The sequence below is a fragment of the Moschus berezovskii genome, chromosome 22, assembly GCF_049115385.1.
Source record: "Moschus berezovskii isolate FMDL1 chromosome 22, NW_MosBer_1.0, whole genome shotgun sequence".
Taxonomy (NCBI): domain Eukaryota; kingdom Metazoa; phylum Chordata; class Mammalia; order Artiodactyla; family Moschidae; genus Moschus; species Moschus berezovskii.
This window is the reverse complement of record NC_142481.1, coordinates 16,194,957-16,221,390: the sequence shown is the minus strand read 5'-3', so window position 1 is coordinate 16,221,390 and position 26,434 is coordinate 16,194,957. Positions and strand designations below refer to the sequence as shown.

General features: G+C 39.2%; 1 protein-coding gene and 1 pseudogene across 2 annotated transcripts; both read right to left on the bottom strand.

The window, feature by feature from the left end:
- Positions 1 to 8,806: 8,806 nt before the first annotated feature.
- On the bottom strand, positions 8,807 to 26,356 carry LOC129546064 (uncharacterized). The gene is made up of 4 exons (XM_088830862.1): positions 26,224 to 26,356; positions 18,196 to 18,322; positions 14,140 to 14,232; positions 8,807 to 12,877 (listed from the first exon to the last, which is right to left on the bottom strand). Exons 1-4 carry the CDS (start codon positions 26,299 to 26,301, stop codon positions 10,542 to 10,544), a joined length of 2,634 nt encoding a protein of 877 aa, XP_088686988.1. The 5' UTR covers positions 26,302 to 26,356; the 3' UTR covers positions 8,807 to 10,541.
- Positions 20,554 to 26,360, bottom strand: LOC148774360 (large ribosomal subunit protein uL24 pseudogene; annotated as a pseudogene). Its single transcript, XR_016035970.1, has 2 exons — positions 26,224 to 26,360; positions 20,554 to 21,424 (listed from the first exon to the last, which is right to left on the bottom strand). The product of XR_016035970.1 is annotated as a large ribosomal subunit protein uL24 pseudogene (transcript).
- Between the last annotated feature and the right edge of the window lie 74 nt (positions 26,361 to 26,434).

Below are 26,434 nucleotides of genomic sequence, written 5' to 3'. Positions count from 1 at the left end.
GTGTTATTATCACCATCCTAAAGAAAATGCAGTATAGAGATGAGGTGACCAATCCATAATCTTTCAGTTAATAAGTAAAAAAGAAGGACTCAGAGCCAGGTATGTCTATTTTATACAAAGGTAAAGGATCATCACAGGCTTCCCAGGTGACTCAGTGGTAAAGAATCTACCTGCCAATGCAGGAGATGCAGGTTTGATCCCTGGGTCGAGACAATCCCCTGGAGAAGGAAATGGCAACCCACTCCAGTATTCTCACCTGGGAAATCCCATAGAAGAGCCTGGTAGGCTACATCCATAGGGTCGCAAGAGTCAGACATGGCTTAGCGACTTAACAACAACAAAGATCATTACCATTATTGTTAAAATTTTTTTTATTACTGTTATATTTTGCTTCAACATATCTAAGGCACTGAATTAGGGAACAGAGAGGACTGAGGTCTCCGATAAAATAAAGCATACTCAAGATGTTGCGGCCTGGTGGGGGAAAGGAATACACAAGAAAATGAGTAAAAAGAGTGTTTAAAAAAAGACTATACACTGTAGGATTCAATTTATGTGAAGCTCAAGAACAGGCAAAACAAATCTGAGTTATAAATCAGAAAGCAGTTGACTCTTGTTAAACTATTGACTCAAGAGAATTTCTTGGGGTGATGAAAATGTTCTGTATCTTGTTTAGGGTGGCGGTTTCAAGAGTCTGTATAATCATCAGGACTCATCAAAGTAAACACTTATGATTTGTGCATTTATTATATGTAAATTGTACCTTAATTTTTTGAAGCCAAAGAGTGTTCAGGGTATTGAGAGATCATGTTAGTAGGGAAAAGAGAGAGATGTGAAAGAACTGACAGAACTTTACCCTAGTTTGTGGAAAGATGAGGCCCTGGTGAGACCATCACAGCACTTATGCCTTATGATAGTGCCCTCTCTAGAGAAAGGCATTAGAGAAAGGAGTCTCTAAGGATTCGTGGTTTGGCAAATTAAAGGCTCTGGGCTAACCTAGCCTGCAATGACCATCAGCTCTTATTTATTCCCTAGACTGATAGGCCTCAGCCTATTGAACCAGATATGGTGACTTTCTACACTGTCATCGTTTAAAGGGATTCCAGGCCCCCAGTTTGGCATAAAAGGAGGCATAGCTCTTCCCTACCCTGGAGCAGAAAGAACTGTGCCTTGGCCTGAGCAGAAATAGGCCTTGCATGAGTGAAGACTGTTCTGGATCTAGGTGGAATGTGACCTGTTTCCTGGATCAAGATAGATCTTGAAAGTAGCCTGGCATGAGTAAAGACCACACCCCATCCTGTCCTGTCTTGAGTCAGGAGTTTTGGTGGTGGTGGTAATTGGTGATACAAGTCTCAAAGTATTAATTTTCAAAAAGTTAGAACTCCTACAGATATTTACTTAACTTATTAATGAGGGAACTAGCAGGATTGGAGATTTGGTTCAAAGTAGTTTCAATCCCTAGGTTGGGAAGATCCACTCGAGTAGGAAATGGCAACCCACTCCAGTATTCTTGCTGAGAAGATTCCATGGACAGAGGAGGCTGGCAGGTTACAGTTCAAGGGGTTGCAGAGTCAGAAACAACAGGATAACACACACACACAAATAGGTATATAGTCAGTGGAATAAAGAATCTTGCAATAAGACTGCAAAGTTAGATAGATATAAAACTAATGTCCTATAGGGCAATAAAACCATAAGCTTGAAGATTATCTTTTCTTCAGAGAATCAGTTTATATAGAACAAATGTATGAAATGTACCAACTGCCAAGTTAACATTTTATCTATGTAGTCTGCATCCTGCTGCTGCTAAGTTGCTTCAGTCGTGTCCGACTCTGTGCAACCCCATAGATGGCAGCCCACCAGGCTCCCCCGTCCCTGGGATTCTCCAGGCAAGAATACTGAAGTGAATTGCCATTTCCTTCTCCAATGTGTGAAAGTGAAGTCGCTTTATTGCATCCGACTCTTAGCGACCCCATGGACTGCAGCCTACCAGGCTCCTCCATCCATGGGATTTCCCAGGCAAGAGTACTGGAGTGGGGTGCCATTGCCTTCTCCAGGCTGCATCCTAATTAGTAGTAAAAAGTGACCCAAACAAGGGTACATTCTACCAGAGCAGTGGGTTCTCAAACTGGTAGAGTTTTAATCCCCAGGGAACATTAAGCAATCTTTGGAGACAGTTTAGAGAGAGGAGTGGATGCCATGGATGCTTTCAACCATACAGAGAACAAGCTGGTACAACAGAGTTATTTGGCCCCAAATGCAAACAGTGCTGAGTTTAGGAAAACTTTCTCAATAATGATTTGTTAGACTTTGGGTGGGTTTGTTAGACCATGCTATAGTATGACTTTGAAAAGGCACACAGGATGACACAGTATAATTTCCTTATTTCTGGGTTTTTGATAATTTTTCTTAACACAAATTTGGGAAAGTGTTGATAATCGTTGGATCTGGGTAATGAATACTTGGTAATTAATCTTTTCTCTATTTTTTTTGTATGTTTGCATAGCATCTTAGTTCTCTGACCAGGGACTGGGAATTGAGCCTGGGACCATGGCAGTGAAAGTACTGAGTCTTAACCACTAAACCACCAGGGAATGCCCTAGGATGGACTTAATGAAAAATAGTAGAAGCCATGAGATTAAGTGCTAATAAGAAAAAGCGAAGAATTAAAATTGGACATATTTAAGAATGAAACAAAAATGGTCATATTGCAGATGATGTCACTGGACAACAGGAATAAAAAGACCAAGAAGATCCAAGAATGAATTCATCCCACTCTGTGTGAGGCATCCTGAAAGAAGATTTTGCATTGAAACAGAAAGTAATTCTGGGACTTGCCTAGTGGCACAGTGGATAAGAATCCATCTGCCAATGCAGGGGTCACAGGTTCAATCCAACCCACCCTCCTATCCTCTCCTTCCTCCCTACAAATTTAGTTCACTCTGTGTGGAGCACTTGGTCAACCTCAGTGCTATTGATATCATTCATCCATCCATTTAACAAACTTGTACTGAGTCTCTACTTTGTGCTGGTGCCATGCTGGGTGCCTTGGACACAGCAGGAGGAAGACAAAGTCCTGACATCATGAGGGTTATGGTCCAGTGGGGAGGGAAGAATGATAAAAAAGAAACAATATTAGGTCAGAGGGTGGTACTTGCAGCACAAATATAGTACAAAATAGGGAGTGACCCCAAGAAGTGTGTTACTTCATACACAGTGGTGTGTGTGTAAACTCTCCAAACAAGGAGAGGACAGCAAGCTTCATGGAGACTGGGGAAGCAGAGTCTCAGAGAACACAGCCAGGGAAAGGCCCAAAGAGAAACAAGCTTCCATGACGTTAAGAGCAGCCAGAATGGGCATGTTGACAGGTAATAAAAATGGTGACAAGCTACAATTAAATGGCTTTCCAACCCCATGCCCCCTTTTATTATAGTCATAACTTTACACTATAAACATTAAATATAAACTTGTAAAAATACAAATAACCAAAATTGTATGTGAAAGACTGATATGCAAAATAGAAAAACTTACATATTCTAATAATCATATGTACATATTATATATCATATAAAATGTTTATTGTAATAGGAGTATACAATAATAGATATTACAGTGTAATATATGTTACAGTATATGATATGCAATATAAAATTATAACTAATGTACAAATCTAATTATATATATCATTTAATTTCTAATAAATAATCTTTTATCAAACATAATTTATCATACAGTAAAACATAATGCTTCTGAGATTCATCCATGTTGGAGCTTGTGTCATAACTCAGCTTTTTTATGGCTGAGTACCTCATGCGACGAGTTGACTCACTGGAAAAGACTCTGATGCTGGGAAAGGTTGGGGGCGGAAGGAGAAGGGGACGAGAGAAAATGAGATGGCTGGATGGCATCACCGACTCTGTGGACATGAGTTTGAGTGAACTCCGGGAGTTGGTGATGGACAGGGAGGCCTGGCGTGCTGTGATTCATGGGGTCGCAGAGAGTCGGACACGACTGAGCGACTGAACTGAACTGAACTGAACTGAGTATTCCCCTGTATTGATGTACTATACTGTATTTAGTTATTCACCCATTGATGGATATTTAGGTTGTTTCCAATCTTTTGGTGATTATGAATGTAGTTCCTGTGAACATTCAATTACATACATAATTTCTCATTTCTCTATGGTAAAAACCTAGAAGTGGGATTGCTGGGTCATAGGATAAGTATATAGTTACCTTTATAAGAACTTGTGAAACTTTTGTCCATAGTGAATATACTACTTTGTATCATTCCCACAGCAATACATGAAAGTGTCTATTGCTCTACATTCTTGCCAACTTTTGGTACTATGTTATTTATTCACTGCCATTATAACAAGCGTGTAATGGTATGTCATTATGGTTTTTATTTGCATTTTCCTGATGACTATGTCCAGTGTCTTTTCATCACCATACTTTCATTTGTATCATACAACCTTATGGATGAATCTCAGATACGTTAAATGAAAGAAGTCAGACTCAAAAGGAGATACATACTTACATATTTATATGGATATACACACATTCATGACATGTAAAAAAGGCAAAACTATAGAAACAGGAAACAGATAAGCAATATCAAGGGGTTGGGAGTAGATAGATTGATCAAAAAGGGATAGGACCTTTCTACCATGTGTAAAATAGCTAGTGGGAACCTGCTGTATAGCACAGGGAGCTCAGCCTGGTGCTCTGTGATGATCTAGAGGGGTGGGATGAGGTGATGAGAGGGAGGGGATATATGTATACATACAGCTGATGCAGGTTGTTGCATAGCAGAAACTAACACAACATTGTAAAGCAATTATACTCCACTTAAAAAAAGAACATTTAAGAAAGAAATATTCATAATTTTTTAAAGAGATAGGAAGGAATTTAGGGTAGTGAAGAAACTGTTTTCTTGATTGTGGTGTTGACTCCTTGATTGTATGCTGTATTTGTCAAAACTCTCAGAACTGTACACTTTTAAGGGTGACTATTACTATGTGTAAATGATACCTCAGTAAATCTAACTTTTAAAAATACCTCAGTACTATAACATTGGGCTTCCCTAGTAGCTCAGCTGGTAAAGAACCCACATGCATTGCTGGAGACCCCAGTTTGATTCCTGGGCTGGGAAAATCCCCCGGAGAAGGGATAGGTTATCCCGTCTGGTATTCTTGGGCTTCCCTGGTGGTTCAGACAGTAAAGAATCTGCCTGCAATGCAGGAGACCTAGGTTCAATCCCTGGGTTAGGAAGATCCCCTGGAGGAGGGCATGGCAACCCAGTCCAGTATTCTTGCCTGGAGAATCCTCATGGACAGAGGAGCCTGCTGGGTTATAGTCCATGGGGTCACAAAGAGCCAGACAGGACTGAACAACTAAGCACAGCACAGCAGCACTATGATACTATGTTACAGTAAATATAAAAGAGAATTAGTTGAAAGTAATTTATAAAATAACATACATTTTACATTTCCCTCTGTGAGGTTTGGGTACAGCCATTCAGAGGTTGGTCTTGTGTCAGTTTATAACTGGTAATATTATTAACAGGGACACTCTCATTGGTCTCCACTAGCTCTGTTCCCCTCATGTGAACCATATTAAATCCCTTCATCTTCCATAAATCTATTTTACAAGTGAAGCAATCAAGGCTCAGAGGAGGTTACTGGGCATCAGGGTTGGCACCAGGATTTTAATCCATGTTGACAGCTTTAGCTATTTTGCTTGCATCACTGATGTAGTGAGTCGGTACCTCAGTATGTGATCTCCTGGGGCCCAGAGATCCTCCCCAGTCTACTCCAGGCCAACAATTCCCTGGACAGTGTGTATGAGGCTAGTACCCTCTCCTTATCCCTTCTCCATCCCCAAAGGGTTCCTGTCCATGCAAACAGTGGGGACTTGGACAAGCAATGCTGGGGGACTTGCAGGAGCCACACTATGTGGCCTGATGAAGCAATATGAGCAACGGGGAACCAGTAGACACTATGTTATTGGGGGCAAATAGGGAAACAGATATTACCAAGATTTAATGGAAGAGTAACAGATACTGTTTTAGTGGGTAATGGTCATCAAAAGACTTTGTACAGGTTGTTAATGGGGGTCCTACAGAGACGGTTAATGTGAAGTCTATGATGTCTTATCAGTCACTGCCCTTACCTGGGGATAGGGAAGCAGATGAACAGAACACACCAATGTTCAGAGAGTATTGGGGGCATCACCACATATTGTGTTGGGGATGGTTACAAACACTGCTGTGTGGGGGTAATGGAAGACTGTCACTATCACTATGAGAGACAATTAATGGAGGGAAACAAAAGCCATCTGGATAGAGGTGTCATGAAAGAATCAGGAGATAATATTAAAAGTTGGATTTGGTAGGGTATACTATGGTTTCCTACTCTGAGGATTGTTGTAAGCGGTCATCAGTCATGATTTAGGTGAAAATGGGAATAAATTGGGAGTATGGAGGTTACCAGACTGTTCACAAATGGGGCAAAGTAATATACATTATGCTGGAGGTTAACTGGAAGATGTAATGAAGAAGTTCTCCAGACATTATTTCTAACCAATTCATTACAGGTGACACAGTGATGGAATAAGGTAAAAGGAGGATAATGGAGGGTGTCCAGACATTGTGGATTAAGAAGGGGATAATGGTGAGATCTCCAGACATTCTCCTGAGGAGTTAGCAAACACTATCCCCAGTTGGGGGATAATCCTGGGTCACGAAACATTTAGTGAAGCCCCAGAAGCAATACTGGATGCAGTAAAAGGGGGTAGTGGGTCACCAGATATTGTTCTAACATAGTGGGTTCATCAGTTACTGTGAAGCAGTGAGATAAAGAAGAGCTAATGATGGATTAGACATCATCATTAAGGTAATGGGACATGCCACTAATCACTGCCCAATTTGATTATTGGAGACTATATGAACATCCTTAGTTCTGCTCCTTCAACCAGGTTCTGTCCCCATTCTCAATCCTCATGCTGCTATTCACAAAGGTGAGAACAATTCTGTACCACCTATTGCCCACTCTCAGCGTTGTCAATGGACTGACCTGGAGGAACCATTCTGCTTGCTCCAGTTTGGCCACCCAACAGCTGATCATCCAATCAGATCCTCTGCATGCATTTGTAAGGCCACTGCTGCCCCAGTCTTAGGCTGCCCATCTGACTTCCAAGGAAAGGCAACCCCTCTCTCTGCTCTTGGTCTTTCCATATTAGCAGCTTTGGGCAGACCTGTCAGGGCATGATAAGCAGGTCTGCACATTAGCTTATGAGGTAGGCAAGGCCCTGTCAAGGTGCAATTGGGGTAGGGCAGGGTTGTGAATGCTTGGGCAGAATGAGCATTCTCTTTTGTGATCACTTTGGAACTGACTGAGGTATTTTGGAATCATTGAAGGGAATCTTGAAACATCAAGTATCTATGTGGGACTGACTTCCTGTGCCTCAGTTCTCCTTTCCTTAAATGGGTTGGTATCAGACCAAAAGGTTTACAATGATGTTACAACTTTTGGGACAGGAAGGAAGGACTGAGGGTGAAAAAGCCTGCTGTGTATTAGGTAAGTTGGTTCTCCCCATCAGAGCATTTTATGCTGCAATATAGAAAGCACCAGGCTTCCCAGGTGGCTCAGTGGTAAAGAATCTGCCTGCTAATGCAGGAGACACAGGAGATGGGAGTTCAATCTCTGGGTTGGGAAGATCCCCTGGAGAAGGAAATGGCAACCCCTTCAAGTATTCTTGAAGGAAAAAAAAAATCTCATGGACAGAGGAACCTGGTGGGCTACAGTCCATGGGGTCACAAAGAATTGGACATGACTGAGTGACTGAGCATAGAACACACATAGAAAGCATCAAAGGGAAATCGTGAGAAGAGCAGGGTCAACACTCCATAATGTACATTCATGGAAGGACTGCTGTGTTAGGCATGGGTCTAAGTTCACTATGGTGAACAAAATGGGAAAAAAACATTCTAGAATGGGAACCACAGACAAACAAGTGAAATATACAGGGTACTGTGGTAATAAGTGTTATAGAGAATGATAAAGGAGGAAGAGGAGAGGGATGTAATTTTAAGTCAGATAGACAGGGAAGGGAAGGAAAGGGCTCTGCAAAGACATGCTGCTGGATGAAAGAAATGAAGGAGTAAAGCACAAAGATATAACGAGGAACTGTGCTCTTTGAAGAGGGCACTGTAAATGCAAAGGCCCTGAGGCAGGATCTAATTTGATGTGTTTGAGGGACATGGGGGAGAAGGTCCTTGTGGAGTGTATGGAATGAATATGGATAGAAAGAAGACAGTAAAGGTAATGTTGAGGTTTGTTTCTATGAGTTAGTGATTCATCACTATCATTATAAAGGGCAAGCCATTAAGGAAGGCAAATGAGCTGGAAGAACTATGACAGCAAATGAGAGACTGAGGTGAAGAGTCGACTGAGATGACCTGAACATTCTTACTTCAGAAACTTTCCTGAAGGTAATGCAAACTCACAGAACATTATGCTGCAGGATAATTAAGGGTCAGTAAATCTGGGAGATAAGGGTAGTCAGCAGATAAGGTGTTTAGCATGAATTGACAGTCATAATGCAATGCCAAAGAATGCTCAAACTACCACACAATTGCACTTATCTCACACATTAGTAAAGTCATGCTCAAAATTCTCCATGCCAGGCTTCAGCAATATGTGAAGTGTGAACTCCCAGATGTTCAAACAGGTTTTAGAAAAGGCAGAGGCACCAGAGATCAAATTGCCAACATCCACTGGATCATGGAGAAAGCAAGATTTCTGCTTCATTGACTATGCCAAAGCCTTTGACTGTGTGGATCACGATAAACTGCGGAAAATTCTGAAAGAGATGGGAATACCAGACCACCTGACCTGCCTCTTGAGAAACCTGTATGCAGGTCAGGAAGCAACAGTTAGAACTGGACATGGAACAGCAGACTGGTTCCAAATAGGAAAAGGAGTACGTCAAGGCTGTATATTGTCACCTTGCTTATTTAACTTATATGCAGAGTACATCATGAGGAACGCTGGGCTGGAAGAAGCACAAGCTGGAATCAAGATTGCTGGGAGAAATATCAATAACCTCAGATATGCAGATGATACCACCCTTATGGCAGAAAGTGAAGAGGAACTCAAAAGCCTCTTGATGAAAGTGAAAGAAGAGACTGAAAAGGTTGGCTTGAAGCTCAACATTCAGAAAACAAAGATCACGGCATATGGTCCCATCACTTCATGGGAAATAGATGGGAAAACAGTGGAAACAGTGTCAGACTTTATTTTGGGGGGCTCCAAAATCACTGCAGATGCTGATTGCAGCCATGAAATTAAAAGACGCTTACTCCTTGGAAGGAAAGTTATGACCAACCTAGATAGTATATTAAAAAGCAGAGACATTACTTTGCCAACAAAGGTCTTCTAGTCAAGGCTATGGTTTTTCCAGTGGTCATGTATGGATGTGAGAGTCGGCCTGTGAAGAAAGCTGTTCACCGAAGAATTGATGTTTTTGAACTATGGTGCTGGAGAAGACTCTTGAGAGTCCCTTGGACTGCAAGGAGATCCAACCAGTCCATTCTAAAGGAGATCAATCCTGGGTGTTCATTGGAAGGACTGATGCTAAAGCTAAAACTGCAATACTTTGGCCACCTCATGTGACGAGTTGACTCACTGGAAAAGACTCTGATGCTGGGAAAGGTTGGGGGCGGGAGGAGAAGGGGACGACAGAGAATGAGATGGCTGGATGGCATCACCGACTCTATGGACATGAGTTTGAGTGAACTCCGGGAGTTGGTAATGGACAGGGAGGCCTGGCGTGCTGTGATTCATGGGGTCACAAAGAGTCGGACACGACTGAGCAACTGAACTGAACTGAATGCAATTATAGCAGTCAGAAGACCATGTGCTTCATCGGAGTTGAAGATATCTACTGATAGCTAACGAGGGGTGCTAGAGGATAACGGGGCAGTCAACTGTATACAAAAATAATTTTTCAATTATTATGGCATCCCTTTTTTGATAAAAATATGCAATAGGGAATTGGATAGACAAGACTGTGTTAGATTCAGCAGAAAAATGTCACCCAAAATTCTGTTAGACAATGTGTTCTGCAACAAACACCTCACAGAACTCAGGGCTTATCATTATCATATATATTATGTTGTTCTACCATTCAGCTTCCTGGCATGTTACCTATTCCACAGTAAACAGGGTTATCATTAACATGACTTCACATAATGTTTCCAGTGCAGAATTTGGTAACAGTGTTCCATTACAGTTTTCACGAGAAAAATTCCACTAATGTACCAAGTTGACAAAGTTCTTGCTCAGTATAAATGCCTCAGGGTTTACTGAGGCTGGTGACAATGTGGAAAGGGGCCCTCTCTTTCAGGGCCCTTTCAGAGGTCCTCTTCTGTATACTAATATGTGACATTATGATGGAGCATTTCTACTTAATATGCATATTTTCTGCTGCATGAATTTCATAATATAAAATCAGATCTGATCTCACTGAGGTTCCTCTCAACTGTGAATACTCTGATGCACATTGAACACTGACTTCTGAACAAAGCCTTTCCCACAGACGACACACTTATAGGGCTTGTCTCCAGTGTGTGTTGTCTGGTGTTTATTCAAATTTGACCTGTCAGTGAAGGCCTTTCCACACTCTGCGCACACATAAGGCTTCTCTCCTGTATGAATGCGCTGATGCACTTGGAGCTGTGATTTCTTAGTAAATGATTTACCACAATCACTGCATTCATAAGGTTTCTCTCCAGTATGAATTCTATGGTGTATAATCAGTTCTGACTTTTGTCTGAAGGTCTTTCCACATTCAGAACAAATGTAGGGCTTCTCTCCAGTATGAGTTTTCTGGTGTTTACTGAGATTTGACCTGCCACTAAAGGCTTTCCCACATACAACACACACATATGGTTTTTCTCCTGTGTGAATTGGTTGATGCACCAGAAGCTGAGATTTGGAGGTGAAAGATTTCCCACAATCACTGCATTCATAAGGTTTCTCCCCAGTATGAATTCTCTGATGAGTAATAAAGTTTGACTTCCGGATGAAGGCTCTCCCACACTCAGTGCACACGTAGGGTTTCTCTCCTGTATGAATTTTCTGGTGCACAATGAGTATTGACTTCTGGTTGAAGGCTTTCCCACATTCATGGCATTCATACTGCCTCTCTCCAGTGTGAATTTTCTGGTGTATATTGAGGTGTGACTTCTGGGTGAAGGCTTTTCCACAGGTACTGCATTCATAAGGTTTCTCCCCAGTATGAATTCTCTGATGTGTAATCAAATCTGATCTTTGAGTGAAGGCCTTGCCACATTTAGGACATATATAGGATTTCTCTCCTGTATGAGTTTTTTGATGTGTAATGAGATTTGATCTGTTAGTGAATGCCTTCCCACATTTAGTGCACGTATAGGGTTTCTCTCCTGTGTGAATTCGTTTATGCACGTGGAGTTGTGACTTGGAAGTAAAGGATTTCCCACAGTGACCACATTTATAAGGTTTCTCTCCTGTATGAATTATTTGATGGGCTATCAAGTGTGCCTTCTGGATGAAGGCTATACCGCATTTCATGCATATATATGATTTCTCTCCTGTATGAATTCTCTGATGCACTGTGAGTGCAGACTTCTGAGTGAAGGCTTTTCCACAATCACTACATTCATAAGGTTTTTCTCCAGTGTGAATCCTTTGATGTACAATCAACTCTGACCTGTAGGTAAATGCCTTACCACATTCAGTACATATGAAAGATTTCTCTCTAATTTGAACCTTCTTATGTGTATTGAAGTTGGAATTATTGCTGAAAACCTTTCCATAGTCACTGCACATAGACGATTTCATTCTTGTGTGAGTTCGTTGATGTACCTGAAGCTGTGACTTGGAAATGAAGGACTTCCCACAATTACTGCATTTATATGGTTTTTCTCCAGTGTGAATTCTTCGGTGTGCAATCAAGTGGGTCTTCTGGATGAAGGCCTGTCCACATTCAATACATATATAGGATCTCTCACCTGTATGAATTTTCTGATGCATCTTGAGCGTGGACTTCTGCGTGAATGCTTTCCCACAGTCACTGCACTCATGGTGTCTCTCTCCAGTATGAATTTTCTGATGTATACTAAGATCTGAGTTATAACAGAAGCCTTTCCCACATTCACTGCATTCATAGAGTTTTTCTCCAGTATGAATTCTCTGATGCCTGAAAAGAGAAGATACTTGGAAAAAGGCTTTCCCACATTCACTGCACTTATAGGGCTTCTCTCGAGTATGAGTTATCTGATGTGTGATGAATTCTGGCTTCTGTACAAAAGCCTTCCCACAGTCAATACATACATAGAGCTTTTCTCCTGTATGAACTTTCAGATGTACCTTGAGTTGTGAATTCTGAGTGAAGATATTTCCAAATTCAGCACATTCGTAAGATTCCACCCCAGTATGAATTTTCTGATGTTGAGAGGGTACTTGTTTATAGCTGAGAATTTTTGCATATTGATTATGGTCCCGTAATTTCTCTCCTGTTGGAGTACACTCTTGTTTAGTATAGGAGGAAATTTTACCATGTTCAGTAATCTTAATGTTCTTTGATCCACTGTTTCTATTATGAGTGCATAAATCTAAATTACAGCTTAAAGCACTTTCAAATAAGTCACATTGATGATGAGGGCTCTTTGGGGAAGGAATGTTTTGGCTCACATGAATTATTTTTCTTATGCCCTTATATGCATAATCCCTCTGTATAGTCAATACTTTCTTGACGAAAGCCACATTTCTTAAAGATCTGTTTTCTCTCTGATGATAGTTCTCTATCTGGTCACCAATCTGCCACAATTCTTCTAGAATAAAATACAACAAAACATCATTTGTAGCATCACTTTCCCTCTCAACATAGAAAGTTTTTGAGGTTTGAAACCCAGAGTCTCCTTCTCAAAGGAGAATGATTTTAGCTCAAAGAACAGCTAGCAAAGGCAAGATGAGAGGGTCATATGGTTCATCCAAGTTGAACACAATGAAAAAAGTGATGAGGGTGAATCAATGACTTAGCAGACTTGGTGACAGGGGTGATAGGAAACACTGTGGGATAGAATTCAGTGTATTTAGAGAATAAACTTTATGAACTCAATTCACTATGTGCAGAAATGAAAAAAGGGCAAAGAACAAGATGTACAGCACAATAACATTTATATAAATTAATAATACATACCCCAAGTCATTTTAAACTTTAAAAGACCATGTATGAACTGAAAAATATCTTTCTATCATAAGAAACAATTGCCTGTGATGGGAAGTGAGATGAGCATGGGGGAAAGAAGAAAAAAGGAATAAACAGAAAAAAAAATTATAGAGACTCCTTACTTATACTGATTATGATAGTGCATCCTGAATGAAGACATGATCAAACTCAAACCTCATCTTGCGAAGTACAGAAATAAAGCAATTTAAAAAATCAGTCAGCCAGGCAGAGTTCCCAGTCAGTATGAAGTCTTAAGTAATTTTGGAAGGAAAAATCAGAAAGGTACTCCTAACAGTTAAGCGACAGTGAGCCCTAAGTAATCAGTTGGATGAAAGGCATAGGGAATGGGAAAGTAAGAAATCTTCAGTCAGTGACTATAGAGAAAACAGGAAGAGAGCATGACTCGAGATAAAGTTTAGAACCATCTCACAATAAGAAATGAGAGAGGACTAGCAGGAATGGGAGTATGTGACACATAGTAAGTTTTAAAGAAAGCAAATCCACAAACAGCTGAATACATAAAGAGTGAATCTCAGACAATGGGTAATGCAAAAAGAAAAGAGTGTTAGAGAAAGTGAGCATAACCAAGAAAAAAAGAAAATATTTAATGAGGCAGATTGGCATGTGATCCAGAGGACAAAAAGCCAAGGAAGAAGATAGTTAGAATTGACAAAGGCATTTATGTAGAAGGCATTTAGTTATTTGAGAGGCCAATGTTAAGGACTCTCAAGAAATTAAAAAAAAACAACACACCAGAACCTTCCAGAAGAGTCATACTAATAGCAATTCAAAGATGCCAGCCTTTCTCAAGATGGCTGAGATTTACTCTCCTGTGTCCCATCAGTCTGGGTCACTCTCACTCACCTGGACAGCTCTGATATGGGCCCTCACCTTGCAATGCCCATGGCTCCTTTCCTTGTTCCAACATGAAAACCTCGGGTTCAGGAACTTGATATCCTGTTCATGAGAAATGATAAAAGGTCTTGCTTGCTTCTGCCTGTGTTTAGTCATGTCCGACCCTTTGCAACCTCATGGACTGTAGCCCACCAGACTCCTCTGTCCATGGGATTCTCCAGGAAATAATACTGGAGTGAGTTGCCATTCCCTTCTCCAGGGGATCTTCCCAACCCAGGGATCAAACTGGGGTCTCCTGATTGCAGGCAGATTCTTTACCGTCTAAGCCACCAGGGAAGCCCACCATAAAGTATACACAAATCTATTCTAAAAAGTTAAAATTTATCAAAATTTATGCACACAAAAACTTAAAACTGTACATGGCACCATTCACAGTCCCGAGAAATGTAGACAAATGTAAATATACAATAATAAGTTATAATTGCATAAACTGTAGTACATACTGTACTGCTGTAATGATTTTGTAGCTACCTCCTATTGCTATTTCAGTAAGTTTAAGTGCTGTGAATATCCACTTAAAACACCCTAATCATCACTTTATGAGCAATCCCTCTCTCCAATAAATTGCACATAGCACTAAAAATTAATCTCCCTGGGTTGTCATGTACTTTTTCATGTTCACTCAATACCATAAACCTTGAATAATATCATAGAACCCATACTAAGTGCCATTATAAGAAAAAGTTGAATTGCATGATTAAGGTCCAGCTAATTGTGCTTCAGTCCATGGGGTCGCAAAGAGTTGGACACAACTGAGTGACTGAACTGAACTGAATTGTGTTTCTGAGCCCAGTCAGTAAAGTCTTATTGTTCAATGAGGCTTTGTTTTTCAGGAAACTAACCATGTATCTCTGAGAACAAAGTATAGTTAATCCTTGAACAACAGAGCTTTGAACTGCATGGGTCCACTCACATGGATTTTGATGAAAATATTTTCCAAGCTAAAGCTGTGGTTGACAGCCATTTCAAGATAAACAAACTCAGTATGAGGACCATTCTAAAAAGAGAAAAAGAAATTCATAAAGCATTGCTGTAGCTAAACCAGAAGATACAAAAACCTTGCACTTTTTAAGAAAAACTTTTTTATCTTCTATTATAAGTGGAGTTTTGGGCTTCCCTGCGTAGGGAAGTGGCTCAATGGTAAAGAATTTGCCGGCCAGTGCAAGAGACACAGGTTCAGTCGCTGATCCTGGAAGATCCCACATGCTGTGGAGCAACTAAGCCTGTGTGTCACAAAAACTATTGAGCCTGTGCTCTAGAGCCTGGGAGCCACAACTCCTGAACCCATGTGCTGCAACTACTGATGCCCTCTGCAACAAGAGAAGCCACCACAATGAGAAGTCTGCACACTGCAACTAGAGTAGCCCCAGCTCACCGCAACTAGAGGAAAGCCTGCACAGCAACGAAGACTCAGCACAGCCAAAAATAAACTTTTTTTAAATGTGGTTTTTATGTAGGTTCAGAATTTCTATAAGAGAAGTATATCTAGAAACTCTAATACTATTTGAGAAAAAGCAAAGTAATTATATAATAAATTAAAGTGAAAGGAAGGTGAAGGGCCTAAAGAGAGGATATAATCCCAGTAAAGGATGGTTTGATAAATTTAGAAAGAGGTTTGGCGTTTTAAAAAAGATAACAGGACAAGCAGCTTCTGCTGACCAAAAGGGAACACATGAGTTCCTAGATACCTTTAAGAAAATCATCAGCAGCAGCCAGTCTTTCTGCTGTAAAACAAGAAGGCCTGAACAGCAAGAAACTTCTTTCTGGATTGGTTCCACTGATGCTTGTCCCTTAAGTCGGGATGTACCTAGCCAGTAAAGGACTGCCTTTTAAAGTTATTTTGATACTGAACAATGCTACTGGCCACCCAGAACCCCACAAGTTCAACACCAAAAGTGATAAAGTGGTCTACTTGTCCCCAAACACACATCTCTAATGTAGCCCCTAGATCAGGGGGTCACAAGGATCATGAAAGCTTATTACACATGATAGTCCATGGAAAGGAATGTCAATGCTATGGAAGAGAACCTTGACAGAACATCATAAAAGGCTGGAAGGATAACACCACTGAAGATGCCATTCTTGTTACAGAAAAAGCTATAAAAGTCATCAAGCCTGAACCATAAATTCCTGCCAAAGAAACTGTGTCCAGATGTTGTGTATGACTTTACAGGATTTATGGCAGAACCAATCAGGGAAATCATGAAAGACACTGTGAATAAGGCAAAAAAGGTGGAGGTGAAAGTGTGAAGGATTTGAGGATATGGATCTTGGAGAAATTCAAGAGCTAATAGACATCACACCACAGGTATGGTAAATGTGAAGGCTTCCGAATCAGTGCCAGATGGTAGGAACTGCTAAGTCACTTCAGTCGTGTCCAACTCTGTGTGACCCCATAGACGGCAGCCCACCAGGCTCCCCCGTCCCTGGGATTCTCCAGGCAAGAACACTGGAGTGGGTTGCCATTTCCTTCTCCAATGTGTGAAAATGAAAAGTGAAAGTGAAGTCGCTCAGTCATGTCTGACTCATAGCGACCCCATGGACTGCAGCCTACCAGGCTCCTCCGTCCATGGGATTTTCTAGGCAAGAGTACTGGAGTGGCTTGCCATTGCCTTCTCCGAGATGGTAGGAAACAGACATAAAATAAGCAGTGCCAGAGAACAAACTGACATGAGACAGTCTAGCAGACTGGTTCCACTTGCTTAAGACTGTTTCTGACTTCTTTTACCACATGGACCTTTCTATGATATGGACACTGAAACTAAAGCAAATGGTGGAGGAAGGATTGGTATGGTATAGAAGCATTTTTAGAGAAATGAAAAAGCAAAAAAGTTAAGACAGAAATTATGATGTATTTCCGTAAAGTTACACTGAGTGCGCCTGCTTCTCCAGCCTCAACTCTTCTACCTTCCCCACTTCTGTTGCCCCTGCCACCTCTGAGACAGCAAAACCAGTTTTTTTTCTTCCTTCTCTCCTCAGCCCACTTAATGTGAAGATGATGAAGATGAAGACTTTTATGGTGATCTGCTTCCACCTAAAAAGCAGTAAACACTCATCATGCTATACAGTTAATAAACTTACCTGTTGTATATGCATGTGTCTTCCTGTGAAAATCTACTGATAAGAACTATATGAGGAGTTTTAGTTTCATCATCATCATTGCCTAAGTATTCATCATGTAGAATGTCATACATAAGACCTGTACTGAGGTTGACAGACTATTCTTACATAGGCATAAGATGAGTGACATTTAACATAAATTAACAATGTCTTAGTTTTCTTACTGTTTTATAACTTTGCTTTCCAAGAACTGCATTACTGTAAGTGTGCCTCTTTTGTAATTGTTTTCTCTAGCTGACTTTATTATAAGAATACAATATATAATACATACAATATACAAAATATACATTGACTATTTATGTTATTGGTAACAAATAAAATAGGTAAATAACATAAATAAAACATAAAATAAAATAAATAACATAAATAAAATAGGTAACATAAGCCCAATACGTAGGGATTCTCAGGTGGCTCAGACTATAAAGAATCTGCCTGCAATGCAGGAGACCCAGGTTCGACCCCAGAAGATCCCTTGGAGAAGGGAATGGCTACCTACTCCAGTATTCTTGTCTGGAGAATTCCATGGACTGAGAAATCTGGTGGGCTGCAGTCCATAGGGTCACAAAGAGTTGGACACGACTGAGGGATTAACACTTTCACATGTTACTGGTAAGTCTTCCAGTCAGCAGTAGGCTATTAGTAGTTAAGTGTTTGGGAAGTGAAAAGTTAAATGTAAATTTTCAACTGTGCAGGGGGTCTGCGCCTCAACCCCTGTGGTGTTCAAGAGTCAAGTATAATATTCACAGTGCTCAAAAGGGAAAAAGAATTCTGGACAAATAAGGGCAAAACCATCATATAAGTCAGATGTCTTATAGCATTCAGCACCTGAGAATAACAACATTCTCAGTGGGGCCTTCCCTCAGACACCCAGGTGACTGTGCTTACCTATTGAAAGCAAGTGACTACAAGTCTCCAGCATCACATCCCGGTACAGGTTTTTCTGATCAAGGTCCAATTGCTGCCACTCCTCTCTGCTGAAATCTACAGCCACGTCCCTGAAGGACACTGATCCCTGTAAGGGCATATTCCTGTTCAGCATGAATAGTTAGCTTTGGAGGATGGAGACACTTTATTTAGGAATACAGAACTTGAGTTTTGTAGTTATTAGTTTACCTCTTTTCTTTAAAACCTCACCACCCTCATTTCCCTAAAAATTTATTATGAAATTTTATACAGAAAATGTAAAAGAATTATATAGGGAAAACCTATATAATTACCACTTATAATCATCACTAACATGTTACTCTACTTGCTTTTACCACATATTTACCCATCCATCAATCCATCTTTTCTGTGCATTTCAAAAACTAGGTGCCAATATACTTCCTTCTTAATACTTCAAAAATACAAATCATTAAGTAGAGTATAACATACTTTTATCGTTTTTAAGATAAGCCTTACATACAATGAAATGTACAAACCCTCAGAGTATCATTTGAAGTTTTGACAAATGCATATACTTGTGTAATCCAGGAACATTTAAAAAATAATATTTCATAAGAGTATGCATGTGTGTATGCTAAGTCACTTCAGTCTGTACAGAGTGTATATTAAATACCTAGTTCTACATAATATTTTATGGAAGAAAGAAGTCCAGTAAAGAATTTCTGCTATTGTCCTATACTATGATCAATCAATTACTCACTTTTCAAAACTGAAGACTGAAATAGGCTCTTTTGTAGTTTTCTAGCAACGGGATGAATAACCTAAAATATAGTTTCTGTTCAATTTAGGCCAACCCATTATGCTAGTCCTGGAAACACAAAAATAAATTACTTATGTTTCTAATCTTCTAGCAACTTAAAAGACTTGGAAAATAAACGAGGCCTATGTTTTTTAAAAAAGGAAGTCACAAATTCACTAAAGGGTTAAAAAGTGAATCTCCATGTAGAAAACACTGAGGTCCCCAAAAAGGAAAAATATATTCTACATGGGGATGTAAGTTTACATTAATTGAGGAATTTAAGTTAGAAGATGAGAAGTATAATACAGAATGGCAGGGGTGAGGGAGGTCATTTCCCAGAAAAGACAAACCAAAGGTGTGGATATAGGAAAATACATGATGAGTTTGGAGAACAGCAAATAACTCTATGTAAATGAAGAGAAGTCTCCATGACATGCCAGGAAGGTGGTTATGGGAAAAACAGGTTGCTTATAGAAGAAGTATGAATCTTCCACTTTAAGTAAAGGTAATTAAGCTAATCAGATTTATATTAAAATGTCTTTGTACTGCAGAATAACCAAATAAATGATGAGGAACAGTTCCTTACAAAATGCTTTCTGGCTAATTAATGAAGAAGTTAGGATAGAATCAGAATAGAATCTGAATAGAATCATAATTTGTAATGAAATAACAGATTTAGACAATAATCACTAAAGGTTGCTCAACTGTTTCATGTGAAAGGCTGAAGAGAAGTTTAAAATAAATGAATGAGCTAAGAACATCTGCAATGAATCAACAATTTTAACATCATAAAAAGAGATAACCAGGTATTATGTGCCTCCTGATATGATATATAAAGAAAAATACAACCTGAAACTCATTAGGCCTCTAGATCCAACAAATTATTCATAAGGCATCCTTGGTGCCTCAGGGGCAAAGAATCCGCCTGCAATGCAGGAGATGGGGGTTCACTCCCTGGGTTGGGAAGATTCCCTGGAGAAGGAAACGGGAATCTTTCTCCAGTATTCTTGCCAGGGAAATCCCATGGACAGAGGAACCTGACAGGCTATAATCTATGGGGTCGCAGAGAGTCAGACACAACTTAGTGACTAAACAACAACAATGTGAAGTGTAGAGGAAAATGTTCAACAATATCAAGACTAAAACATAAGCTAAATCCAGAAGGCAGCAAATGACTTGTTTCTTCAAAAAATAAATCACAAAAGAAAAAAAATATGGAGGGGAATCTTTTTTTTTTTTTAACAGTTTTTAATGAAAGCTGTAGACAAGATGACTTTATTTCTGCTGCTGCTGCTAAGTCGCTTCAGTTGTGTCTGACTCTGTGCGACCCCATAGATGGCAGCCCACCAGGCTCCCCTGTCCCTGGGATTCTCCAAGCAAGAACACTGGAGTGGGTTGCCATTTCCTTCTCCAATGTGTGAAAGTGAAAAGTGAAAGTGAGGTCGCTCAGTCGTGTCCGACTCTCAGCGACCCCATGGACTGCAGCCTACCACGTTCCTCTGTCCTAGGGATTTTCCAAGCAAGAGTACTGGAGTGGGGTGCCATTGCCTTCTCCGATTTTATTCCTGCATCTTCTCAACTGTTTCTTCCTTATATTTGCCCTTTTCCTTTCCTACTTGGCGAGATTTGGCTTTACCTTTGAGGATCTTTTTGTGGTCTTTGTCCAGAGTTAGTCTGGTGATAACCACCTTGCTGGGGTGAATGCCCACATGGACAGTTGTGCCATTAGCCTTCTCCTGCTGCACTCATTCAATGTAGATGACGTATTTCTTCCTGTAAACCTGGACTACTTTGCCAATTTGCTGCCCTTTGTAGTGCCCTCATACAACCTGAACTTCATTATCCTTTCGGATGGGCATGGATTGAATGTTGTACTTCTGTCTTAGCTTTTCAGAAAGAGGAGAAGACATAATTTTCCTGAGAATGTGGGAAGGTGCATTGAAATGCCTTTTTCGATTCTTGCTCAGGTCAGAAGTCACAAAGGGACTGAACTTCATTTTGGTTGCTGGCTTCAGTGATGGTCACAGAAGGGAAGAGGGGAATCTTTTCTTTACGAAAAGAGACTAAGAGAAGTCCCTGGCGGCTCAATGGTTGGAAGTTGGAGCTTTCACTGCCAAGATCCCGGGTTCAGTCTCTGGTTGGGATCTAGGATCCCACAAGCCTTGTGCTGTGCTCCCCAACTTCCCCCTACAAAAAAGACTTCAGAGTCATACTAACCAAGTGCAACTTATGGACCTTGTTTGGCTCTTAATCAAAGCAAACCAACATTAAAAAGATACTTATGGCATGTTTGTATGTATGTCTTTGTGCATGCTCAGTTGTGTCCGACTCTTTGCAACCCCATGGACTGTAGCCCACCATGCTCCTCTGTCCATGGGATTTTCCAGGCAAGAATACTGGAGTGGGTTGCCATTTCCTCATCCAGGGGATCTTAAGAGAAATTCAAATAAAAACTGTATATTAGATTATATCTAGAAATTACTGTCACTATGTTATGTGTGTGATAATGGCTCTATGGTTACATTAAACAAAAAGGAAAAAAAAGAATTCTCATATCTAAAGAGATATACATCAAAGTATTCACAGATAAAATGGTTTTTGGAATTTACTTTAAAATAATCTGGCAGTTGGGGAGGAGGGTGACTTTGTAATATAAAAATGTCAGAATATTGATTACTACTAAAGCTGAGTGATCAGTATAATAGATACAAGGGTTCCTTATACTATTCTCTCTAGGATATGTTTACATTTTTTTTCATAATAAAGTGGGGTTTTTTTTGTAAAACATGATCATTTATATTTAAAAAATCTAGTCTGGAAATGCATAATTGAAGGAATGACTTATTTCCACCTGGAGTTATAAACACTTAAAAAAGGGATTATATAGGGACTTGAACATCCCACACTCAGCAAATTGCAGAAATAACAGAGAGGGTATTATCAATGCTATAGAAAAGCAAACACCATCTAATCAATATTTATAGGATACTCCAACAAAAGAAAAATACACATTCTTTTCAAGAACCCACAGAACAATGACCAAGACAGACCGTATCCTAGGCTGTGAAACAAATCTCAACAAACTCGAAAGAACCGAAATAATGCAAAGTTGTTCTCTGAAAACAATGGAATCCAATTAAAAATCAGTAACAGAAAGACAACAGAAAAATCTCCAAAGGAATTATGTTAGAAAATAATAACGAAAACTGAAAAGTCACAAAATATCTTGAAATCAATCAACACACTTCTAAATAAACTACAAGTCAAGGAGAAATCCTCAAAAGAAATTTAGAAAATACACGGAACTGAAAGAAAATGAAAAATACTACATATCAACTCATCTTATCTCTCATTACCATTAAGTGCTGTCCTTTTAAAATCTTTGTCATGTTGGGCAAAAACGGTAATGCGTTATTATCTTTACAGCTATTTGATTACTAACTAAATAAAAATTTTTATGTTTATTGGCTGGTGAAAAATATGTAACGTATCAAAATCTGTGCGATGCTGAAAGGGAAATTTATAGAAAAGGGGAAACACACAATCCAAGTAAAAAATGGGCAGAGGATCTGAATAAGGCATTTTTCCAAAGAAAATATACAGATTTCCAACAGATATATGAAAACAAGCTCAACATCACTAATGATCAGGGAAATACAAGTTAAATTCACCATAAGATACCACCTTACACATGTTAGAATGGCTATTATCAAAAAAATCCACCACACAAAACAAAAACAAAAAATACCACAAGAAATAACAAGTATTGGCAAAGATGTGGAGAAAAGGGAATCCTTGTGCACTACTGGAAGAATGTAAACTGGTACAACCACTACGGAAAATACTATGGAAGTTCCTCAAAAAATTAGAAATATAACTGCCTTGTGAAAGTTAATAAATATCTTAAAGGTTCTCAACACAAGAAAAACATCTGTAACTATGTGTGATGAAAACTAGATTTATTGTGGTGACCATTTAACAATATATACAAAGATCGAATAATGTTGTATACCTAAAACTAATGTGTGATATGTCAATTACATCAATTTAAAAAAAAAAGGAAAGGGGAAAGTTCTCAAGAAAATAATCTAAATTCCTACCTCAAGAAAGTAGAAAAAGAAAAGCAAAATAAACCCAAAGCAAGCAGAAAGAAGAAAATAATAGAAAGTAAATATCAATGAAATTGAAAACAAATATTATTTTTTTAAACTAGAGAAAAATCAATAACACACAATGTACTATTTGGGGAAAAATAAATAAATAAAATTGCTAAATCTTGCTAACTGACCTAGTAATCAAGGATTAAAAAGATACAAATCACCAATGTTAGGAATGAAACAGGACTATGATTACAGATCTGGCACCCATTAAAAGAAAAATAAGGGAATACAAAAATTCCATGCTGGTAAGAGTCAGAAATTTAGAAGAAATGGATCAATTCCTCAAAAACCACAAATTACCAAAACTTACATTATGGCATAGATAAATTGATAATCCCACAACCAATCAATTAAAATCATAATTTAAAATCTCCTGGCCCAGATAGTTTTACTAGAGAGTTCTACTAAATTTTTAAAGACGCATTAGTCTCATTTTTACATAATCCCATTCAGAAAGTAAAGGAGGAGGAAGCCCTTCTAATTAAGCCCAACTAATTTTATGAAGTCAGTATTATTACCCTGCTACCAAAACAGGACAAAGACAGTACCAAAAAGAAAAGTATAGACCAGTATCTCTTTTATGAATTTATATGAAAACATCCTGAAAAAAATACTGGCAGACTGGATCCAGCAATGAATAAAAATAACTATGCACCACAATAAACTGGAATTTATGAAAGAATTCTCTGTATTATATTCTGCAATGCTCTTTGAATCTATAATTATTTCAAAACAAATAAAAGTTGAAAAAATATATTTAAGAAAGATTATTCTCATAAGAGAACATTCTGAAATGAGCAAAACTGGAAAATAAGTCATGAAAACCACTGCATAATTCAGGTGGGAGAATACAAATTTCTTACTTACCTAAAGTAAGGCTGCAGTAAGGCTATAGAACAGATTGATATTAATTATTAAGGAGGTAAAATTGATTCCAAGTGTGAAGATGAGATAATGGGACTCAAGAAACTCTCAGTTATCAGTTTTGTGTTGCTATAGATTCTAAGGTCACAGGTGAATTTAAGGACTAGAAGTGGAGGCTAGGGGAAGAAGACAAGAATTAATAAATTTTGTACATATTGAGGTTTAGGTGATAAAACATACACAAGGAGGGACACTAGGCAGATGGATACAGAGCTAGTATGGAGATGATGATTCAGTCATACTAATATGTATAAAGCAGGTCACTGAATTCAGAGAAGGGAATAAGCATATAGGGAGGACAGGACAGAGAAAGTATTAAAGATACTTGTGGTTTTTCATACCATGGGGCAACTAAGCTTGTGCACTACAACTACTGAAGCCTGTGTGCTCTAGGGCCTGTGCTCTGCAACAAGAGAAGCCACCACAATGAGAAGGCCACACATCACAACTAGAGAAAGCCCGCTGGCACCAATGAAGACCTAGCACAGTCAAAAATAAATAAACACAAAAATTTTTCTTAAGATGCTCTTGGTTTTTAATGTCTAAAATTATGTTGTTTAAAAGCTATCTTTTTTATTTCTTCATTTAACTGTCTTCAAAGATTCTAGTTTTCCTCTTTGCGATATGTTTATTCTGTTTAGGAGGCTTAAAACATTATCATTTCTTTGAAAATGTCCCCTATATACTTGAAAAGACTATATATGCTCTAATTTTTCTCTTTCATACACTTGCACATTCACAACCTACTTCACACCAAAACCCTGGCCTCTGAACCCTATGCCATCAATAATTAAATAAGGAATCAAGAAGATGTCATATCCGTGGCTTTGACTCCACACCAAATGAGCTTCTTATAAACAATCTGTCCGGGGAAAAAAATCTCCTTACTTAAAGATAACAATAAAAATCTAATGTACAAAGGCACTACAAGCAAAAAGAATGAAAGAAAAAGAAGATTTAAAGGAACATGCTAGAAAAAAGCTGCCACACAATTAAACACATTCACCATGAATTCAAGGAATTCACTAAAACAAGCAACAACTTAATTAAGTAAATAGGGATATAAGAGTCCAAGAAATAAATTCTGGAAAAACAGGTTAAAAAATTGTTATTTAATTGTTAAAAAAAAAATGGCAGATCTCAGTAAAGAAAGAAAAAGTAACACAGAAATGAAGTTTTCTCTGAAAGCAATAAAAACATTCTGTGAAAAATTGGCATTGGCCAATCTCAATCCTATTAAAAGTAGAATTTTTAAAATAAAAGTCAGAATACATACAAGGGAAAACATAGTAAATGGTAATTAAAGATTTGATGGGAAAGTTAATATGTTCCTAGAAATACACCCATTTCATCTGCAATTTACATTTTATTTCTTTGAGATAAATTATTTCTCTAGATTATTTTTCCCTGGAGAAGGAAATGGCATCCCACTCCAGTACTCTTGCCTGGAGAATTCCACGGACAGAGGAGCTGGACAGACTACGGTCCTTGGGATCACAAAGAGTCAGACATGACTGTGTGACTAACTTTCACTTAAATTTCTCACTTCCAGATTATTTTTGAACATCGTTTTGCTGTGAATAGTTAATACATTTGACTTCTGAATCTATATTTATAATCTTCAGTTCCTTTACTATCATTGACTGGTTGGGACATCAAGGTTACATAGTAAACAAAATGAAACAAATGCCAAAAACAAGGTTGGGAATAACTTTCAGTTCAGTTCAGTTCAGTCGCTCAGTCATGTCCGACTCTCCGCGACCCCATGAATCACAGCACGCCAGGCCTCCCTGTCCATCACCAACTCCCGGAGTACACTCAAACTCATGTCCACAGAGTCGGTGATGCCATCCAGCCATCTCATTCTCTGTCGTCCCCTTCTCCTCCCGCCCCCAACCTTTCCCAGCATCAGAGTCTTTTCCAGTGAGTCAACTCGTCGCATGAGGTGGCCAAAGTATTGCAGTTTCAGCTTTAGCATCAGTCCCTCCATGAACATCCAGGATTGATCTCCTTTAGAATGGACTGGGTGGATCTCCTTGCAGTATAAGGGAATAACTTTAGGTATCATCTTTATCCAAAACCTTGTTGTAAAGATCAAACTACTCCCAGAATGAATTTCCACCCACTGGGATTCCTCCTCCTCACCTCACATGAGCTGCCACGTTCCTCTGGAGCCAGGCCCAGGGATTTCTGGGGAGAGGTCCAATTAGTTGGCATGGTCATGCTGGGTCTCAACCTATATTCTCTCAGCAAACTAAAGTTTGGTGCACATATGAACTCCAACAGAGCCGCTGAAGAGTGGTGAGGTGAAATCTGGAGGAAGATCTAGTCCAGAGGCTCCTGGAAAGATAATGTC

Coding starts and splice junctions, on each gene's coding strand:
- LOC129546064 (XM_088830862.1), bottom strand. CDS start 26,301: ATGACCATGCCAACTAATTGGACCTCTCCCCAGAAATCCCTGGGCCTG. Junction 18,323..26,223: donor AACGTGGCAGCTCATGTGAG/GTGAGGAGGAGG, acceptor ATGCCCTTACAG/GGATCAGTGTCCTTCAGGGA. Junction 14,233..18,195: donor TAGTCACTTGCTTTCAATAG/GTAAGCACAGTC, acceptor TCTCATGAACAG/GATATCAAGTTCCTGAACCC.